General features: G+C 34.8%; 4 protein-coding genes across 6 annotated transcripts; 3 read left to right on the forward strand and 1 right to left on the reverse strand.

The window, feature by feature from the left end:
- Positions 1-195: 195 nt before the first annotated feature.
- LOC122275825 (cytochrome b-c1 complex subunit 9-like) lies at positions 196-3,460 on the forward strand. The gene is made up of 3 exons (XM_043085102.1): positions 196-439; positions 974-1,021; positions 3,145-3,460. The coding sequence occupies exons 1-3, from the start codon at positions 320-322 to the stop codon at positions 3,193-3,195; spliced, it is 219 nt and encodes a 72-aa protein (XP_042941036.1). The 5' UTR covers positions 196-319; the 3' UTR covers positions 3,196-3,460.
- A 970-nt stretch (positions 3,461-4,430) lies between these two features.
- Positions 4,431-6,765, forward strand: LOC122277811 (60S ribosomal protein L10a-like). Its single transcript, XM_043087985.1, has 6 exons — positions 4,431-4,585; positions 4,683-4,728; positions 4,845-5,064; positions 5,417-5,582; positions 6,204-6,409; positions 6,497-6,765. Exons 2-6 carry the CDS (start codon positions 4,724-4,726, stop codon positions 6,548-6,550), a joined length of 651 nt encoding a protein of 216 aa, XP_042943919.1. The 5' UTR covers positions 4,431-4,585; positions 4,683-4,723; the 3' UTR covers positions 6,551-6,765.
- Positions 6,766-12,350: 5,585 nt separating this feature from the next.
- On the reverse strand, positions 12,351-14,801 carry LOC122275003 (iron-sulfur assembly protein IscA-like 2, mitochondrial). Of its 2 annotated transcripts, none has more exons than XM_043083899.1 (4): positions 14,500-14,801; positions 14,071-14,201; positions 13,870-13,978; positions 12,351-12,669 (listed from the first exon to the last, which is right to left on the reverse strand). In XM_043083899.1, exons 1-4 carry the CDS (start codon positions 14,665-14,667, stop codon positions 12,604-12,606), a joined length of 474 nt encoding a protein of 157 aa, XP_042939833.1. In that variant the 5' UTR covers positions 14,668-14,801; the 3' UTR covers positions 12,351-12,603. The 2 variants fall into 2 exon arrangements, with proteins under 2 accessions (XP_042939833.1, XP_042939832.1); XM_043083898.1 differs by having other exon boundaries at positions 14,494-14,795.
- A 253-nt stretch (positions 14,802-15,054) lies between these two features.
- LOC122275559 (glucosamine 6-phosphate N-acetyltransferase-like) lies at positions 15,055-16,255 on the forward strand. 2 transcript variants are annotated; one of them, XM_043084674.1, is made up of 2 exons: positions 15,055-15,132; positions 15,522-16,255. In XM_043084674.1, the coding sequence occupies exon 2, from the start codon at positions 15,524-15,526 to the stop codon at positions 16,028-16,030; it is 507 nt and encodes a 168-aa protein (XP_042940608.1). In that variant the 5' UTR covers positions 15,055-15,132; positions 15,522-15,523; the 3' UTR covers positions 16,031-16,255. The 2 variants fall into 2 exon arrangements, 1 of the variants encoding a protein (XP_042940608.1); XR_006228591.1 differs by lacking the exon at positions 15,055-15,132 and having other exon boundaries at positions 15,423-16,127; positions 16,165-16,255.
- The last annotated feature ends 1,206 nt before the right edge of the window (positions 16,256-17,461 follow it).

A 17,461-nucleotide genomic window follows, 5' to 3' on the forward strand; every position in this document is an offset into this window, starting at 1 on the left:
AGTTTTTCTACTTTATAAATATTACTATATGATACCCATGCACTACGTACCACGTAGAACTCTCTTCCGGCGTACGCGTATCGTTGGTAAACACTGAGTACTGACTACTGAGCCAATTAGCCCGGCCCAAAAGATTCGCACATTAAGCGGTCAAACTTAATTTCGGTCCGCTTATAACCAAACAGTCCCCATAAGCCTTCACAATTACTAAATCGACCTCCCAGTCCCATTCCCCATTGAAGGCATAGAGAGCGCTCTGCAAACCCTAGCAAAATCACAAAATTGGGAGCGAAGAAGCGACGCAGCAGTCTAGATCTAAATGGATTCAACTGCTCGAAGGAGCGGCGGAGGCCTTCTCGAAGGTCTTTACAAGGTAATCATGCGCCGAACCTCCGTCTATGCCACCTTCGTCATCGCCGGTGCTTTTGTTGGAGAACGGGTGAGGCTTCGAGATTTATTCTAACCTTTGATTTTGCATCGGATCTCTCATATTATCCTGTTTGATTGCTGAGAAATTTGAGGGATAACTTTGGAAATGATAGTTTTTGAAGTCTAACTGCGAGCTCAGCTCCAAAATATGGTTCTGTTATTTCTGATTGCCGTAAGACTTCTGAATTATAAAATCTCACGAGACACATGTTTAATTTTATGTTTGATAGTATTTTCAGTATTTGCCGTACCGTAATGGAATATTCAAATAGAGTGGGACATTTTTGGTCGATGTGATCACAGATTATGGTTCCTCAGATTTAAAATCGCAATATATTACAACGTACATATCGCCAAGCAACCAAACAGAGGACCTGGAATTACTAAACTGTTTTTCATTATCAATACTGATCGCTATAGTAGCATTAAGATTTTTGGACTACAATAATTTGAATACATAAATTTGTGGGCAATTAGAATGTTCCGAAGACATGTTACGGCTAAAAGGCGAGGCTTCTTATAAGATTAGTTCAAATGGGTGCAGGTTGTTGATTATGGAGTTCATAAGCTGTGGGAATACAACAATGTTGGGGTATGCATCTAGTATCACAATTCTTTAAATTTATTTTTCTATGATTTCTTATTCTCACTCACTTTAATTAGTTTTTCTGTGGATTTCATGCTTCGAACAGCTTATTTTAGATAAGTATTACACTTGGGTGCTACATAAAAATATGCGAGTTTAAGAGATTATGCTGCTTCTATACCTACAACCGTTGAGATCCAGAACATGATTTATGTTTATTAATCTTGCCCATCAGCTGACCAGTTTTAATTTAGTTTCTCCTAGAATCATTACACAAAACAAAAAATTTTTGTTTCTTGATTGCATTGGTATCACCCACATCATGTCTTTCCTGTTGATAGATACTCAACATATTGCGAGAGGTTCATAGTATCTTTATTAGTTTTGTGTTCTTATGCACGTCTGGATGGATTACCAGGCCCTTTGCTGTACAGTAGGATGGTTAGAAGAAGACTTCATTCAAGCCAAGCTGAATTTTGATTTTAATGTGATTTGAGTTTGGATCATGTTGTTGAAATTTACATGGTGGTATGGTCAGATTCCTATGAATTTATAAGACTTCCTTCTGATTTTTCTGAATCTGTCAGAATTGGTTTGTATTGGCGTGTTTTAAGCACCCTCTCTGTCTCGACAAGATTGGTCTAGTCATTCTAATTGCTTTCTTCTCTCATTCTATTGGTAATGGATTATTGAGATTTAGGATTTACAAATCAATAGAATCTCATAAAGAGAAGGAAGAAAACAATCTGTCCTTTTACATGGATTTGATACAGGTTGTATAAAATCTGTCTTTTTTTATTTTGTATTTTCTGTGCATATGAGATCAGTCAGTTTTAATAGCTGTCTGGATACTGTGCATCTGAAAGGAGTCGCAGATTTTGGTAATAACATCGAACTTTCCAAAGATATGAAACAGTATGAAGCTTTGTTGAGATATTATTGGTGCCAACTTTCTTCTTAGCCATCTTAAATAAGCATTTCCTTGACAACCTCTAGCTTGGGAGTATTAAAAAACCTAGCACATGGTTTTAGATGACATAAATTTCCTGATTTCTTTGAAGGTCTCAAGGCACTTGTGAGGTAGTTATAATATATTCTCTACAGCATTCATACCTATCAAAAAAAAAAATTCTCTACAGCATTCAACGATGCTCAATTTACTGCATTGGTCACAGGACTCAGATTGTAATAATGTCTATTCTCTACAGTATTCAATGATGCTCAATATACTGCACTGGTCACGGGACTCAGATTGTAACAATGCCTGCTATGAGTGATCTAATGGGCTGAAAATTTTATATTGATGATTCATTTGGTGTCGGGTCAGACTGCTTTAAGTGGGAGTGGGCAGTTAACTGTTTTTTATAAGTAAAGGATTTCATTAATAAAAATAGGCATAGCCCAAGTACACATCGAGTATACATAGGTAACACTGGGAGGAAGAAAGAGAAACAAGAAAATCATGAAGATCTAGGCCATTGAAATCAATGTCTTTAGCCCATAGGAATAAAGTATTAACAAAGAACAATCTAGTGTCCTCCATTGAGCGCTTCCTGTCTTCAAAAGTCTGATCATTTCCTTCCTTCCATATGCGCCATAAAATACAAATAGAAACCATCTTCCACATAGCTGTGATTTGTGGAATACCGCCCATATTCATCTAGCTGGTCAGAGGCTCGACCTCAGTAGCAGGCATAACCTAGGCTAGCTCCAATCTTTCTAAAGACATCATACCATAATGCTGTAGCAACCTCACAACGTAGTAGCAGAGGATTCACTGTCTCACCATTCTTTCTACACTTGCAGCACCAGATCACAACAATCACATAACATTTCTATAAGTTATCCATAGTTAAGATCTTCCCCAGAAGCTGTCCAAGCAAAAAATACCGCATTTAGAGGCACCTCATTTGTCCAAATGCTTTTACAAGGAAAGTGATCGTTCTGCTGGTTTGTAAGGTTCTTATAGTGGGAACGAGTAGAAAATGTACCATTTTCAATCACATATGTGCTAGCATAGAAACTACTTTTGGCCCACATATAACCTTACTTTTGGCCCACATGTAACCTAACTTTTGCTGTCTATTTTCTTGTTTTTACTGAATTTTAATTTTCTTGTTACGCTGCAGAAACGTTATGAAGACATTCCAGGCTTGGGGCAAAGGCAATCAGAAGAATGACTTTTTGAATTCCTCCCCCCTGGCGACTTTTTAAGTCGATACTTTTGGAGTTTGAGGCATTTATGTAATTGATAGCTTTGTGCATGTTTTCAATAAGTATTATATGCTTGTGTGCATCAGACATTTTCCAAGCATGGTTTGATTCATCTTAGCTGTCGGAAGTGTTAAATTGGTACATGTACGGCTACAAGGATTCGTCTCATCCGGGAACATTGTATTTTCATTTAACTTTCTGAATTTCTAATCATGTTATCTTGAGTCTCCATCCCCGTCTTCTGAATGTTGGTTTAGGGGTTTGTATGGGACTGTGGAAGCTACACGTATATTCGTGTGGTAAGAGCACTCCGAAATTTGTTCCAGTCTTCCAGATGTGTCGATGTCCATCGGCTTAAATGAATATGTTGCTCAAATCAAGAATAATCATTCGTGGAGTGTACTAATTAGACAGCGTTAATAACAGTTGTGACCTGGTACATGATTACAGGGTAAGAAATAAGTCATTTATTATTGGTACTAGCTTGGTTCAGAAGACTCAAATTTGAGAGTGAATTTTTAATTATATTTACAGTGATAAAATATACAAGAATTTTAATTTATTTAAAACTAAAAAAAGTTAATAAATAAGGACTTTGATAAAATTATTTTTTTAACAATAAAATTCTTTTAAAAAAAGAGGATATGACATTTACATAACCTATAACTTAGAATTTTTCTCTTTTAACTATTCTGTGAAAGATCCTTAAATTTTGTTTTGCTGTGTTTTTAACTTCTTTTTCTTCCGCATACCTCCCTCCAAATAAACCTTTCCTTACTAGCTGATTTAACGCGAAACAAGAGATGTAACAATAACTAAAAGGAATATTAATTAGTTAATTTATTTTACTTTATTTCTAGGAACAATATTATTAGATATAATATTTTCGTGTAAAAACCACATTAGTGGTTTGATTTTTTTAATTTTAATTTTTTAATGTATTTGTTAGTTTAGTATATGTTACGATAATAGTTACTGCAACAATTTACCAATAAACGGAATAAAAAGAATAAAACTAAAAATTCTGCTTGGGGAACGGTACAGCTCCCAATTTCTTTATTTTTAATGATTAAGAAAAAATTATTTAATATTATTATAGTTTTTTTTTTAATATTTAAAAATATTAAAAAATAATATAAAAAAATTTAAATCTAACGAGAACTCAGCGATGACTTTAGAATGATCCGAATAAAAATTAAAGGACTGGGAAAGCACGTGTGTCTTCAACCCTTGGCACGTGTCTAGGGTTTTTATTCATATGCTCCAAAGATGTGTCTTCCTCATCTCCTGCCGTCGCACTCGCTCACTGTAGCCTCCGCTTAGGTCCGCTCGTTCGCTCTCTCTCCCATCTTACAGGTTAGGGTTTCTGATTCATCCCTAACTCCAGGGTTATATGTCTCAGATATCCAAAATTAATCAATTACATAGTTTTGTTTGATTATATGTATTGCAGGGTACCATCGGAGAAGCAGCTGGAAAGAAAAAGCTCCACTTATGAGGCAATCGCTCTTCTTTCTCGCATTTTCCTGTGTTTTTGTGTTACGTTATGTTTTACTCTCATATAAATATATCTCTTTTGTTTCTTTCTTTCTATTTTTTATGTTATTATAAACAGTAAGCTTCAGAGCGATACTCTTAGGGAGGTAATCTCCCAGGTCTTCAACAACGCGAAGGAGAAGAAGCGTAACTTCACGGAGACTGTTGAGCTGCAAATCGGATTGAAGAACTATGATCCCCAGAAAGACAAGCGCTTCAGTGGTTCCGTGAAGCTCCCCCACATCCCTCGCCCCAAGATGAAGGTTTGCATGCTGGGTGATGCTCAGCACGTCGAAGAGGTGCTCCAACTGATCCGTTACCCGATTTTATTCATTCCCTATTGTCCTTTCGTATTTAATTGTGTGCTATATTTCAATTTATGTATGTGTCTTCTACGACCTGCACTGCCCTGACGTGACCCACCCCCAACGAGTGTTTGAGCTGGTTGCGCTATAAGAAAATATGTGTGCTTCTAAAGCGATTTAATGGACATTTTTGTTATTTTTGCGTGTGAATTTTGGCCATAACTTAGAAGTAGCAAATTTACTTGCAGTTTTACAATTTAAGGGCCTATATAATGCGTCTGGGGTTTCTTGCTTTTAGCGTAAAGCTAAATATTTCACCTAGTGATTCTGTTATTTATTACTGCAGGCTGAGAAGATAGGATTGGAATATATGGATGTTGAAGGGTTGAAGAAGCTCAACAAGAACAAGAAATTGGTCAAGAAGCTTGCGAAGAAGTACCATGCCTTTTTAGCATCTGAGTCCGTAATTAAGCAAATTCCTCGTCTTTTGGGCCCCGGTCTTAACAAGGCAGGCAAGTAGCTCATTTCTTTTAGCTGACTTTTCTCGTCTGTGTTGCAGTGTAATGATTTCCAATGTGGTATTGGCAGAGTTAGAGTTGGTCTGTATTCAACTTTATAAATTCCAACGCTTAGTTCTTGTTTTGGGTTTGTAAGCACTTTGTGAATGAGGATGCCTCTCCTGGCTGGACATTTCCCAGGAGAAACATTAAAGGCAAATTCCACCGATAGTTCTTTGTGCTCAATTGCTTTGTGATTCAAATAAATTTATATTGGTGATTAAGATGCTTGGTGGTATTCAAATTGGCACTTGATCTGTTATTTTGCAAGCATTAATTAGACATGGGGCTGTGGAGTTGCCTGTTTAGTTTTCAAACTAGCCATTTTGTAAGTAGTTTTTCCAAAAAGCTTTCGAACATGCTCTGAACCTAAGGCCTGCCTTTTCCTTTATTAGATCCCTGATTTATAGTCCGAAAATCTGAAGTTTTAAGTTGTTTAGAGAATTTTTGCTGATTAGCAGGCTTGCTTTGTGATCCCCAACATAAACCTGCTTCTTGTTGTCACCATCATATCAATGTAATTGCTACATACATTTGGCTAGACCATTGTTAATAACATAAAGGGTGTGAATGCAGGCAAGTTTCCGACCCTGGTGACTCATCAGGAAACCCTGGAATCGAAGCTTAATGAAACGAAGGCAATGGTAAAGTTCCAACTTAAGAAAGTTCTTTGTATGGGTGTTGCTGTGGGGAATTGCAGTATGGAGGAGAAGCAGTTGTTCCAGAATGTGCAAATGAGCGTCAACTTCCTTGTTTCATTATTGAAGAAAAATTGGCAGAATGTAAGTTCATTAAATGTGTGTATTCGTGATTTATCTTCTCACTGCTCAGTGGTTATTAATTTTGTGCATTTGGTCTGGCTGAAATAGGTGAGGTGCTTGCATCTGAAGAGTACCATGGGGCCTGCAATCCGCCTCTACTAAGTTCACTTTGCTGTTTGTGAGAGTTGTTTCAGGAGATAGCATAAGCAAAACTTCTTATGAACATTGTGTGAGCGAAACATTTCTTGAGAAATGCTGCTGAGGACCTTTTTGTTTCCTTTTAGATTCTTAAGCTTCCTCAAAGTTTACTAATGGCCGTTAATTTTATTTTGGTTTGACGTTATTGGGGGTTGAGTAAAGAAAATGTTTTTTGTGTCCTTGTGCGTTTGGCATGGTTTGATGCATGATTGGACCACTTATGCGTGATTTGAATAGTGAGATAAGATGAGATAATCTGTTAATAATAGTGAAATGGTTTGAGTTAAGATATTTATGGAGTTTTGAAAAATAAGAGAGAAGAAGTTGAATAAATATATTATAAAATTAAAATATTGTTAAAATATAATTTTTTTTAATATTATTTTTGTTTGATGATTTGAAAATGTTTCATTGTTTTTTGTGTTTTGTTTGAAAGTTTAGGAAAATTGTAATAAGGTAATGATTAGATAAAAAAGTTAAAAATTTGAAATTGAAAAGTATTGCATTTATATTATTTGGATATTGAGATGAGATGAAATAGAATGATATGTAAATATCTTGTTATCCAAACCGGTCTTAAATGACTCTTGCTCGAGGGGTGTCATTTGTGTTACATGAAGTGAATATAGCCCATATGCGAAAGTACATCATGCTTGAACTTTGCCTATTATAGTTTAAAGGATTTCTTTGTTTGGTTACACAGTTTAAATAAGATGAAATATTTTGTGAAATGAGATAATTTAGTATTTGGTAACCAAACCAGGCCGCCCCCTACTTGTCTTTTGCGGGCGGGGTGGGGGTGTCCCTGCAAGCTGCAGGCAGGGTTGTGGTTTGTGGTCAGGCGGGGTTGTGGTGGGGGGTGCGTAGAAAACGACACGACAGTTTTGAGTACTGCTTGGAAAATCGCCGAGCTACAAATGAAACGGCACAAAATGGAATTTGCTTTGAATTTTGGAATTTTCAAGCCGTTGAGACAAAAGAGTCTCCAAAAACGTACGTTGTTTGTCCAATAGCATTCTCTTCTAAGTTGTAGCTTTACAAAAACATTCAAGGTAATAATTCCTGGGTTCAGCTTTGGTCCTGTTACTTTTAGAATAGGAAATCTCCTGTTAAGTAAACCGATGTCGTATAGAGGTCGTCAAATTACTTGCTCGTATAGATATATTTCTTTTTACGAGAATGTGAAAAGTTTAGATACACTGGCCAATATTCCATATATATATTTATTATTTTTCTTAGCTGAACTCGTTTGACATATACTCGTAAAAATCATTTTTCCTTTCTGATAAACTACTTGCTCGCACGGAGAAGAACAAATAGCAAAAACTTAAGATATTGGTAAATGTAAATCTCCTTTGTTCTGCACTTTTCACTCTTTTATTTATAAATGTAAATCTATTTTTTTACTCTGTTCAAAGTCTTTTCATTTTATTTGTTTTCTTTATATTTGAGTTGATCTCCTTAAGGTTCTTCCATTTTTACTCTGCATATTATTTTCTTAAATCCAGTTTGGTCTTCCAGTCTCTACGACAAAGCCATTATTTGGTTTTCTTGTCGCTTGTGCTTGCCTTTTTTATCGACTATATTTCTGTAGTTTGTGTTTGCCAATGTCTTTCTAACATGTAGACAGAGTTTTTGTTATTTTCAATCACTTTTAAATTTTCTTTTGGATAAGTACTTGTCACTTTCAATGACTTGATGTGAATATAAAAGTTTAGGTGATTATTTTAATTTTTCAGAGACCATAATATATATGGAATAGATAATCAAGAATAATGATCAAACTTTGGTTATAGATCATACACCAAAACTTGGACTTGAGTTTAATTCTGAACAAGAGGCATACGACTTCTATAATGAGTATGGAAGAAACTATGAATTTAGTATTCGAAGAGAGTGGTATAATAAAAGAAAAGTAGATGGCTTGGTGACTTCAAGAAAATTCGTGTGTTGTAAAGAGGGACTTCAAGCCAAATGCGAGAGAGATAGGCAAAAAAGATATGAGCAAGCTGAAACAAGGATAGACTGCAAAGCACATATGATAATTCGACATGATAAAGAAAAACAAAAATATTGCATTCATAGTATTAAGCTCAATCATAACCATGCTCTCCATATTCCACAATGTGCTCACATGATGCCATCACAATGAAATATTTCAAAAGCACAAGCATTAGAAATTGATTTGGCAGATGATAGTGGTATACAATTGAAGGATTCCTATGAGTTCATGGGTAGGCAAGTTGGTGGAAAAGATGCTCTTGGTTACACCAAGCAAGATCAGAAGAATTATCTTCATAACAAACGACAAAGAGAGCTAAAATATGGCGAGGCAGGAAGTTTATTGAGATACTTCCAAAAGCAAAAACGAGAGAATCCTTCCTTTTATAATGTTGTATAATTAGATACTGCAAAGCAAATAACAAATATTTTTTGGGCAGATGCCCAAATGATTGTTGATTATAATTTACTTGGTGATGTAGTTTCTTTCAATACAACATATAGGACTAACAAGTAGTATCGACCACTTGCAATGTTTGTTGGGTTTAATCATCACAGAGAGACTACTATATTTGGTGCTGCACTTCTTTATGACGAGACCATAGAGTCATTTAAATGGTTGTTTGAAACTTTCTTTGAAGCAATGTCAGGTAAAAAACCAAAGATAATATTTACTGATCAAGATCCAGCAATAGCAAAAGCTATCTCAATGGTAATGCCAAGTAACTATCATCGGCTTTGTAAGTGGCATTTAATGCAAAATGCTATGAAACATGTTGGTCATTTATTAAGAGGTGAGAGTGGCTTTAGAATTGATTTCAGTGCATGTTTTAAAATTTATGAAGAGGAAGAAGTGTTATTCAGTGCTTGGGATTCTATGCTTCATAAGTACAATGTATGTGACAATTCTTGGCTACAACATTTGTTTGAATTGAAAGAAAAATGGGCAAAAGCATATGTGAAGATGTCATTTTCTGCAAGAATGACTTCCACACAATTGAGTGAAAGTTTGAACTCTGATCTAAAGGATTATTTACAGTCAAATTATGATATTGTAAAATTATTCACACATTTTGAAAGGTTAATCGATGCTAAACGCTACAAAGAGCTGCAAGCAGAGTACAACTTAAGGCAAAAGTTACCAAGAGTTAAGATTGCATCACCTATGTTGATGCAAGCAGCAAATACCTACACTTCTCAATTATTTTTAAAATTTCAAAAGCAATATGAAGAGTTTCAATGAGCTTTTGTTAAAGAGCGTGATGAAAGAGACTTGTCTCATGAATATGTAGTCTCAATATATGGGAAACCTAAAAATCATAAAGTCATATGGAATTCATTGGAAAACAATGTTTCGTGCAGTTGTAGGAAGTTTGAAAGGTGAGGGATTTTGTGTAGTCATGCTTTAAAAATTCTTGATGTTATGGATATTAAAATACTTTCAGAAAAATACATCCTTAAGAGATGGACAAAAGAAGCAAAAAATGAGAGTGTGCAAGACTTCAATGGAAATGATATCATAACAGACACTAATTTGGAAGTCACAACTTGATATAAGTCTTTGTGCCCCTTGTATGTCAAGCTTATTAGTCGGGCTGTTGAATATGAAGAAGCATACATGTTAGCATTGGGAAATTATAAGGAGTTGAGTGGAAAGATTGAAGATATATTCAGAAAAAAATTTGATATTTGTCAAATTGAAGATTCTCAACAATATTCATTAGAGGACATTACAACTTCAAGTGTTAAGGGTCTTAAGAAAAAGCAGGGTTGTAAAGGAAGATGTCGATACAAAAGTTGTCTTGAGATGGTTAAAAAGAAAAAAAAAATTAGCGGCCACTGTCCCTCACAAGAAAATCAATGTACACTTTATGCTAAAAGAAAAAGAAGAAGTAGCAACGACCAACCTCAACAAGAAAATAAACATTTACAAGTCAATACAAAAGTTGCTTAGAGATGGTTAAAAAGAAAAAAAAAAAAAATTAGCGGCCACTGTCCCTCACAAGAAAATCAGTGTACACTTTATGCTAAAAGAAAAAGAAGAAGTAGCAACAACCAACCTCAACAAGAAAATAACATTTACAAGTACAAATCTTGACACTCTACTTTAAATTTATATATGTCATTTATCATACAATCTTAATTTAGTGATTGTAAACATGAAATTTGGTCAGAGTGTAACTTTATCTATGCAAGTTAGTAGAGTTGATAGTTCCAATCCATTGTTTCCATGTCATCCATACCAGGTATTAATCCTTGCACTTCTCTTTTTTTATTTTCATTTAAGGTGATTTTACAAGTGAAGGAAATTTTATTATGTTACTGATCACGAGTAAATGAAATAAGATTTTTATATACCTGATTCTGCAAATGCTACTGACCCTTACAATATTTACCCTTCATCACTATATCAGGTACTCTTCAGAAAATCAACGTTTTTTTTTTTTTTTTTTCCTTCTGTTAGTATTGAGTAATTTTTTATGTTACCCAAACTAACAATATTATCTTCAGCTTCGTTGAATAATTACGACTTTGTGGAACCTAATTGGAACATTACAGGATACCATGAGTAAATCATGTCTTTATGCAAGTACAAATGTTCAAGACACGAGTATCTGGGACTTCTTCCAAGATTAAGTTATGTTTCACCATATCATTTTCTCCAAAAAATATGTTGACAACTCAAATATGTGCAGTTAGACAACATATAGTTATGCTTGGTTCAAGGATACGATGAAGTAGTTTTGAGGCTATTTTTTGTATATTGGAGAAAATATCAAGTATTGGTGCATTGATGCACAAGTTTTACGTATGTATTTTTTATAAACTGAATTCTGGAAAGCCAAACTTGATAAATATAACTACTAATTACACCTTTGAGAGTAACATATTACAAACTAGAATAAGATATCCCACTTCACATTCTAAGAGTACTTTTTACAAACACTTGTCCTACAGTTTTAACTAGATTGATAACAACAACAGACTATTTCATAAATAACACCAGATTACAAATAACATCAGATATCCCACTTCACATTTGCCAATTCATAATTTTGCAATTAGTTATTGCTAGTGTTTCAAATGAGTTTCGGTGGCCAACATATAAAAAAGATGAAATATATTCAATCAGTGGCCAGTGTATGGAAAAAACAGGGAGATACATACACATCGGTTCTTGCCAGTGTTCCAATATCTCAAGTATTTGTTGCATGTTCTTCTTTGTGCAATCAAGTAGTTTACCAATACGTCAAACGAGTTCAGCTAAGAAAAATAATAAATATATACATGTTTAGTGGCAAGTGTATCTAAAAAGGAAAAAAGATTTTTTTAAGTGTATGTCAAACGAGTTACTGGACGCGCCAAAAAGATATATATCTATGCGAGCAAATAATTTCAAAACCTCTACACGACGTCGGTTTACTTAACAGGAGATTTCCTGTTCTAAAAGCAACAGAATCCAAGCCGAACCCATAATTCCTTTACACGATTTCGATACGTTGTGACATCTCGAACGATGAAATCTTTTAAAACTTTGACTTAAATCATACTGATATCTCAAATTCCTTTTGAAATCCTTCCAAGCAAGCGGAAGTTAATCTGATTTATAATGAGGAAACATGAGTTGCCATCCAAAACATTTGTACTTTTTCCATCTTCAGCATCTATGACAAGTACCATTAAAGCTTGCAACAGTCCTACAAGCCATCAACAATATGTAAGATGCATGCCCTTACAAATGCCATGTCGGAAATGCCAAACAGAGTGCAATCACTGAATTACCTACATTCAAATACGAACCCTGAAACGATAAAAAATACAAGAGCTCGATGATAGATGACTGTTTTACACCTTGCTTTCTTACATGTATAGTAGCGTCATACAGAAGCAATTTCTTTCAATTGAAATGGTTGTTATTGGAAAACAAAAAAATGGAAATAATAACTAGTTGGGGCCAAACATGAGTGACCTCTTAGCTGTGCTGGGAGTATATGGTTAAGGTACTTGCAACAAAACTACTGTTTCACCATGAAAGAACTTTTACAACTGCACCCACCCACTGCACTTGGATTTTCAGTCACCTGCACATTACACTGGAATTTAGCCAAAGCAGCATCACGTATTACAAATATGAAATTTGGATGGCACTATATCACCACACAAAATCGGCACTAAGTAACATACAAACTTTCAAAGCGAAATTCCACTTTTTGCCCACAAATTACGCCTATTTTTCCCTTTGCACCTTAAACTACCAAGTGTTTTAGTTTCAACCCAAAACTTACTAAATTTTTCAAATTGGAACCTACACTACCAAAACTTTCAAAGGGAAATTGCACTTTTCACCCATAGATTATATTTTGTAAGTGAAATATTATTTCCCAATTTTATACTAAAAAATCTGCAGAAATCACACTAGGCATCTGCCATGTTCTAACTGGCAAAAGTACAGTCAAGCATATCTAACTATAAAAAATATAATCAAATCTGTGAACCTTGGGCATCATTGAGCTTCAACCCAAACGACCAAATCTAGTTATGGTCTCTTAAACTGGCACCATTTTGCAGGTTGATCAATATATTGCATCATTCCATTAACAGAGAAGGATGCATGATGTAAAATTATATGGAAAAGACCTTCCTTACTTAAGTACCTAGATTCCAGATCAAAAGTAAACAGCCGTAATATTCAATTTTGTTACACCCCAACCAACCAATATGAACCAGACATCTAAGAGGATAGAGACTGGCATCAACCTCTGCCCTGTGGACTTCATCCGCATTACTTAGTTTTGTTTTGGCTACTTCTGCCCACCTAGGGCCTAACACAGGCTATCATAGATCAAGTATCTTGATCTCATTTAAGGTACAGACTCTCACCTCAAATCTCATTGTTCTAATTAAATCCTGCATATACAATATACAATATGACAGGAACCACTTACCAGAGGACATTTCTGAAGGGAAAAAAAGTACTTCAGACTAACTATTCTAATTAAAAGTAATGCTACATTCAGTCACTTTTGCGTAATCTCTACTCCACTAATATGATTGGATGCATCAATTTTTTTTTAATGCTCAATCAATCACATCAGTAGAATGTGCAAAAAAGTACGTAAAAGTGACTGCACATAGAATTTTTGCCTAATTAATCAATTCAAACTTGCCCAAACAAGGAGTTTCCATCTCAAGATGACAAGTTATACCTATCAAAAAATATAAAGTACCCATCAAAAAAGGATGACAAGTTATACGCAGTGTGTACATCCATATCCACTTACCACAAATGCTGAACGGATCAGCTCCTCAACGTAATCAACGGTTGCCCCTTTCACAAAATCATATGAAATATTATCGATCACCAACTTAACTCCTTCCCTCTCAAAAATTCTACAGAAAGTGAAAGGTTTTTAGCAAAATTGAGTACAACTTCTTCCAATTAGAACAGAAACGGGTAAGCAATCACATGCAAATGCATATACCTATCATCTGAGCTGGTTTTGTCATCAAGATCAAAGACATATTGGAACCCAGAACATCCTCCAGTTTCCACACACAACCTAAGCATCTTTTTACCACCCAGTGCTTCGGTACCTTGCAGCTCTTTCATTCTCTGCAACATTTACCCACAGCTTAATAATATGCAAAGGCATAAACTCTGGGACGTCAAATATTATAGAACCAAATGGACATTTCACTTTCGACTATTTTACAGAATAAATTTTCTGGGTTTCATCAATCTTGCAGTTTCCTAAACACATAATAAATGCGATATTCTGTTCTTCCAAAAAAATGCATTTTTTCAGTTGTTCAACTTCTTTCAGAATATGGGGGAAAATCCAATATGAGAAAATAACTTAATTAATATTCTAAAAGAACAAAGAATTCTGTGAGATATAGCGTACTCGGACCCAATTGTCGGTCAAGTGGACGGCATCGGGAGAAGTAGATGGAGAAGAAGGCGTTGGAGAGGCTTCGTAAAGAGCAGAAGACGAAGAAACAGAACTTAGAAGCCTTTGGTTCTGTCGGATTCGACCAGCCAGGTATGGCGCCAGGCGCTGAATCAGCGATCTCGGCATATCTTCCTGACCAAGAATTTTCTCAGAACGCCATGGCCATATTCTTTAGCTTCGGGTTTCTGGATCCTTCCTGGATGATTTCTCACTCGGACTCTAAGTATTGGGCTCACTCGGACTCTGAAATAATTGGGCTCACTAGCTCACCCATAATGACCATGTCGACTACTGCATGTCATTCCTCTTTGGATCTTTATTTCCTGAATAGTTTTGCTAAGTATAAGAACAATTATACATTAATATATGTATTAATTAAAAGTATTTAGTTAAAAAGTTAATTTAATTAGAAATAATATTAATTTAAATTTTAAATATGAATAAAATTAATATGTAAATTACTACGTGATTTTGCTAGTAACAAAACTCTTATTTTCTTATCTGAAACTTCTCTCTATGCTTCGCTTTAGAAATCTCACGAGGGCTGTAGTTGTAGACTGTAGTTGGACGGTACCCCGAGTCAGAGGCAAGGTTAGTCTCTACCAATCTCTCATGCTCTTATTCCATCCATTTTATCATTGGTAATGTTACATACAGTCATAAAATTACAAACGCCGTACAATCGCTTTGAAAAAGAGTAGAATCCACGATTAAAAAGTTAATTTTTTTTTCACGTGAGTCTCATATTAATTCATTTTTTTCAAAGCGACTGCACGCCACTTGCACAACCACGAATGTAAATATTATTTTTTCCATTTTATTGAACGTGTTTTTCTATTCATTATTCCGCGTAATACACTTATTTTTATTTATTTTTTAATTATTTTTGGTTTTACCAAGTCCTGAACCCTACCAAGTCCAGTTTTGTGCTTCAAATCTTTGCAGATCTAATGCTTCATCCATTTTCTATATATTTGAAGGAATGTATCCAGATCTTATCGGGGAAAAGAAAAAGATGCAGGCCGGTAATTCGTCCAGCGAAGATCAGAAGTTTCTGGTACGAAGATTACAAATCTCAGACAAAAGCAAGGGTTTTATAGAGCTGCTGCGACAACTAACCTTTTGTGACTCTGTTTCTGACAATGACTTTGAAGATCGATTTCATGAGATCAGCTCCCTTGGAGATCACCACGTTATTTGTGTCATAGAAGATGAAACGTCTGAGAAGATCATTGCAACTGGGAGCGTGTTCATTGAGAATAAGTTTCTGAGGAATTGCGGCAAAGTTGGGCACATTGAAGATGTTGTGATCGACTCCAATGCTCGGGGGATGCAATTAGGCAAGAAAGTCATTGCATTCCTCACAGATCATGCTCGTTCTATGGGTTGCTATAAGGTGATTCTTGACTGCAGTTTGGAGAACAGGGCATTCTATGAGAAATGCGGTTTCAAGCAAAAGGAAATTCAGATGGTCAAGTATTTTGTGTGATTTTCTTACTGCAATTTTGGTAGCCATTGGTGTCTGGTTTCTATTAGAACGTGGAAAACCAAAATAACTTGTGATCATACTGTAGAATTCATAGAATAAAGATGCTCTCTAATTTCTATTCATCAAAAAAAAAAAAAGATGCTCTCTAATTTCTAGGATATTAGCAAAATTCATCGATAAATATAAGTTGAGAAATGCTAATCATCATCTTTTTAACCACCATCATTTCATCATGAGTCCAGACTTGCCAGTTTACTATTATCATTTTGCAAGGCATGAACAAATCCCATCAATAAATTAGCTGGTGTCTTTTGCTAGTGTGGGAGTGGTGAATTGTAATAGGGACTTTTTGTAGTTTTGTAATTATATTATCTTAGTTAGAATCTTGTTAGAGTAGGTTTAAACATTAGTCAACAATCTCTATTGTCTATGTAGATGGCTTCCTAAGATAAGTTTATGTTTTACAATATAACATATCACATCACTTTGTGCATTTATTTTATGACTTATTTTTGTATCTGAGGTATTTATATATCATCGATGAACATAGGTTCCAGTCGGCATAAAAACCACTAGGTTTGGAGAGCTTTTAGAGCTCGTTTGAGAAGTGAGATGAGATGCAAATTTTGTGAATAGTAATAAGATAGTTTATAAATAATAGTGAGATAATTTGAGTTGGATATTTTTCGAGTTTTGTTAAATGAGAGAAAAAGAATTGAATAAAAAATATTATAAAGTTAAAATATTGTTAGGATATGATTTTATAATATTATTTTTTTTTTTAGAGATTTAAAAATGTTGAATTGTTTTTTATTTGTTATTTGAAAGTTTTTAAAAGTTGTAAAGATTAGGTTGAAAATTTTGTATTTGAATTATATTTAAAAATGAGATATGATGAGATGAGATAAAAGTTTTTGAATAAGATCTATTTACAAACAAGCCCGTAGTTTTAAATTTCTTTATCGATTGCAAGATAAAAAAACATCCCACAAGGCGTCAAGCATAATCCGATGAGCATTGTCGCCATACTCTATGGACATGATTTGTGTGTGGCTAAATGTAGCCAAATTCTGGACTCTGGAGCATAAAGACCCGCTGCGTGATGAGGAAAAACATGACTAGCTATGAGTACCAGTGACAACATTTTTCTGTTGCTGATATTGTCTGTCTCAACCTTAGAAACACCACCCCTTGAAGGTGAAAAGTCAGCTCTCAAAACAGACGTGGAAACGAAAGTGGTCACCTTTTATATCACCTTGCTCCAACATCATAGTATTAGGCTTTCTTTAGAAACACAACTCTTCTCATGTATTTTTAAATTATTTCATTATTAGAGCATTCTCAATGGGTGTAAAACTTAATGGAAATATAAAATTTGAAGAAAATAGCTCAAAACACCCATCCAACGGATTATGTATTTTATAATTAATT

The sequence above is a fragment of the Carya illinoinensis genome, chromosome 9, assembly GCF_018687715.1.
Source record: "Carya illinoinensis cultivar Pawnee chromosome 9, C.illinoinensisPawnee_v1, whole genome shotgun sequence".
Classification (NCBI taxonomy): Eukaryota; Viridiplantae; Streptophyta; class Magnoliopsida; order Fagales; family Juglandaceae; genus Carya; species Carya illinoinensis.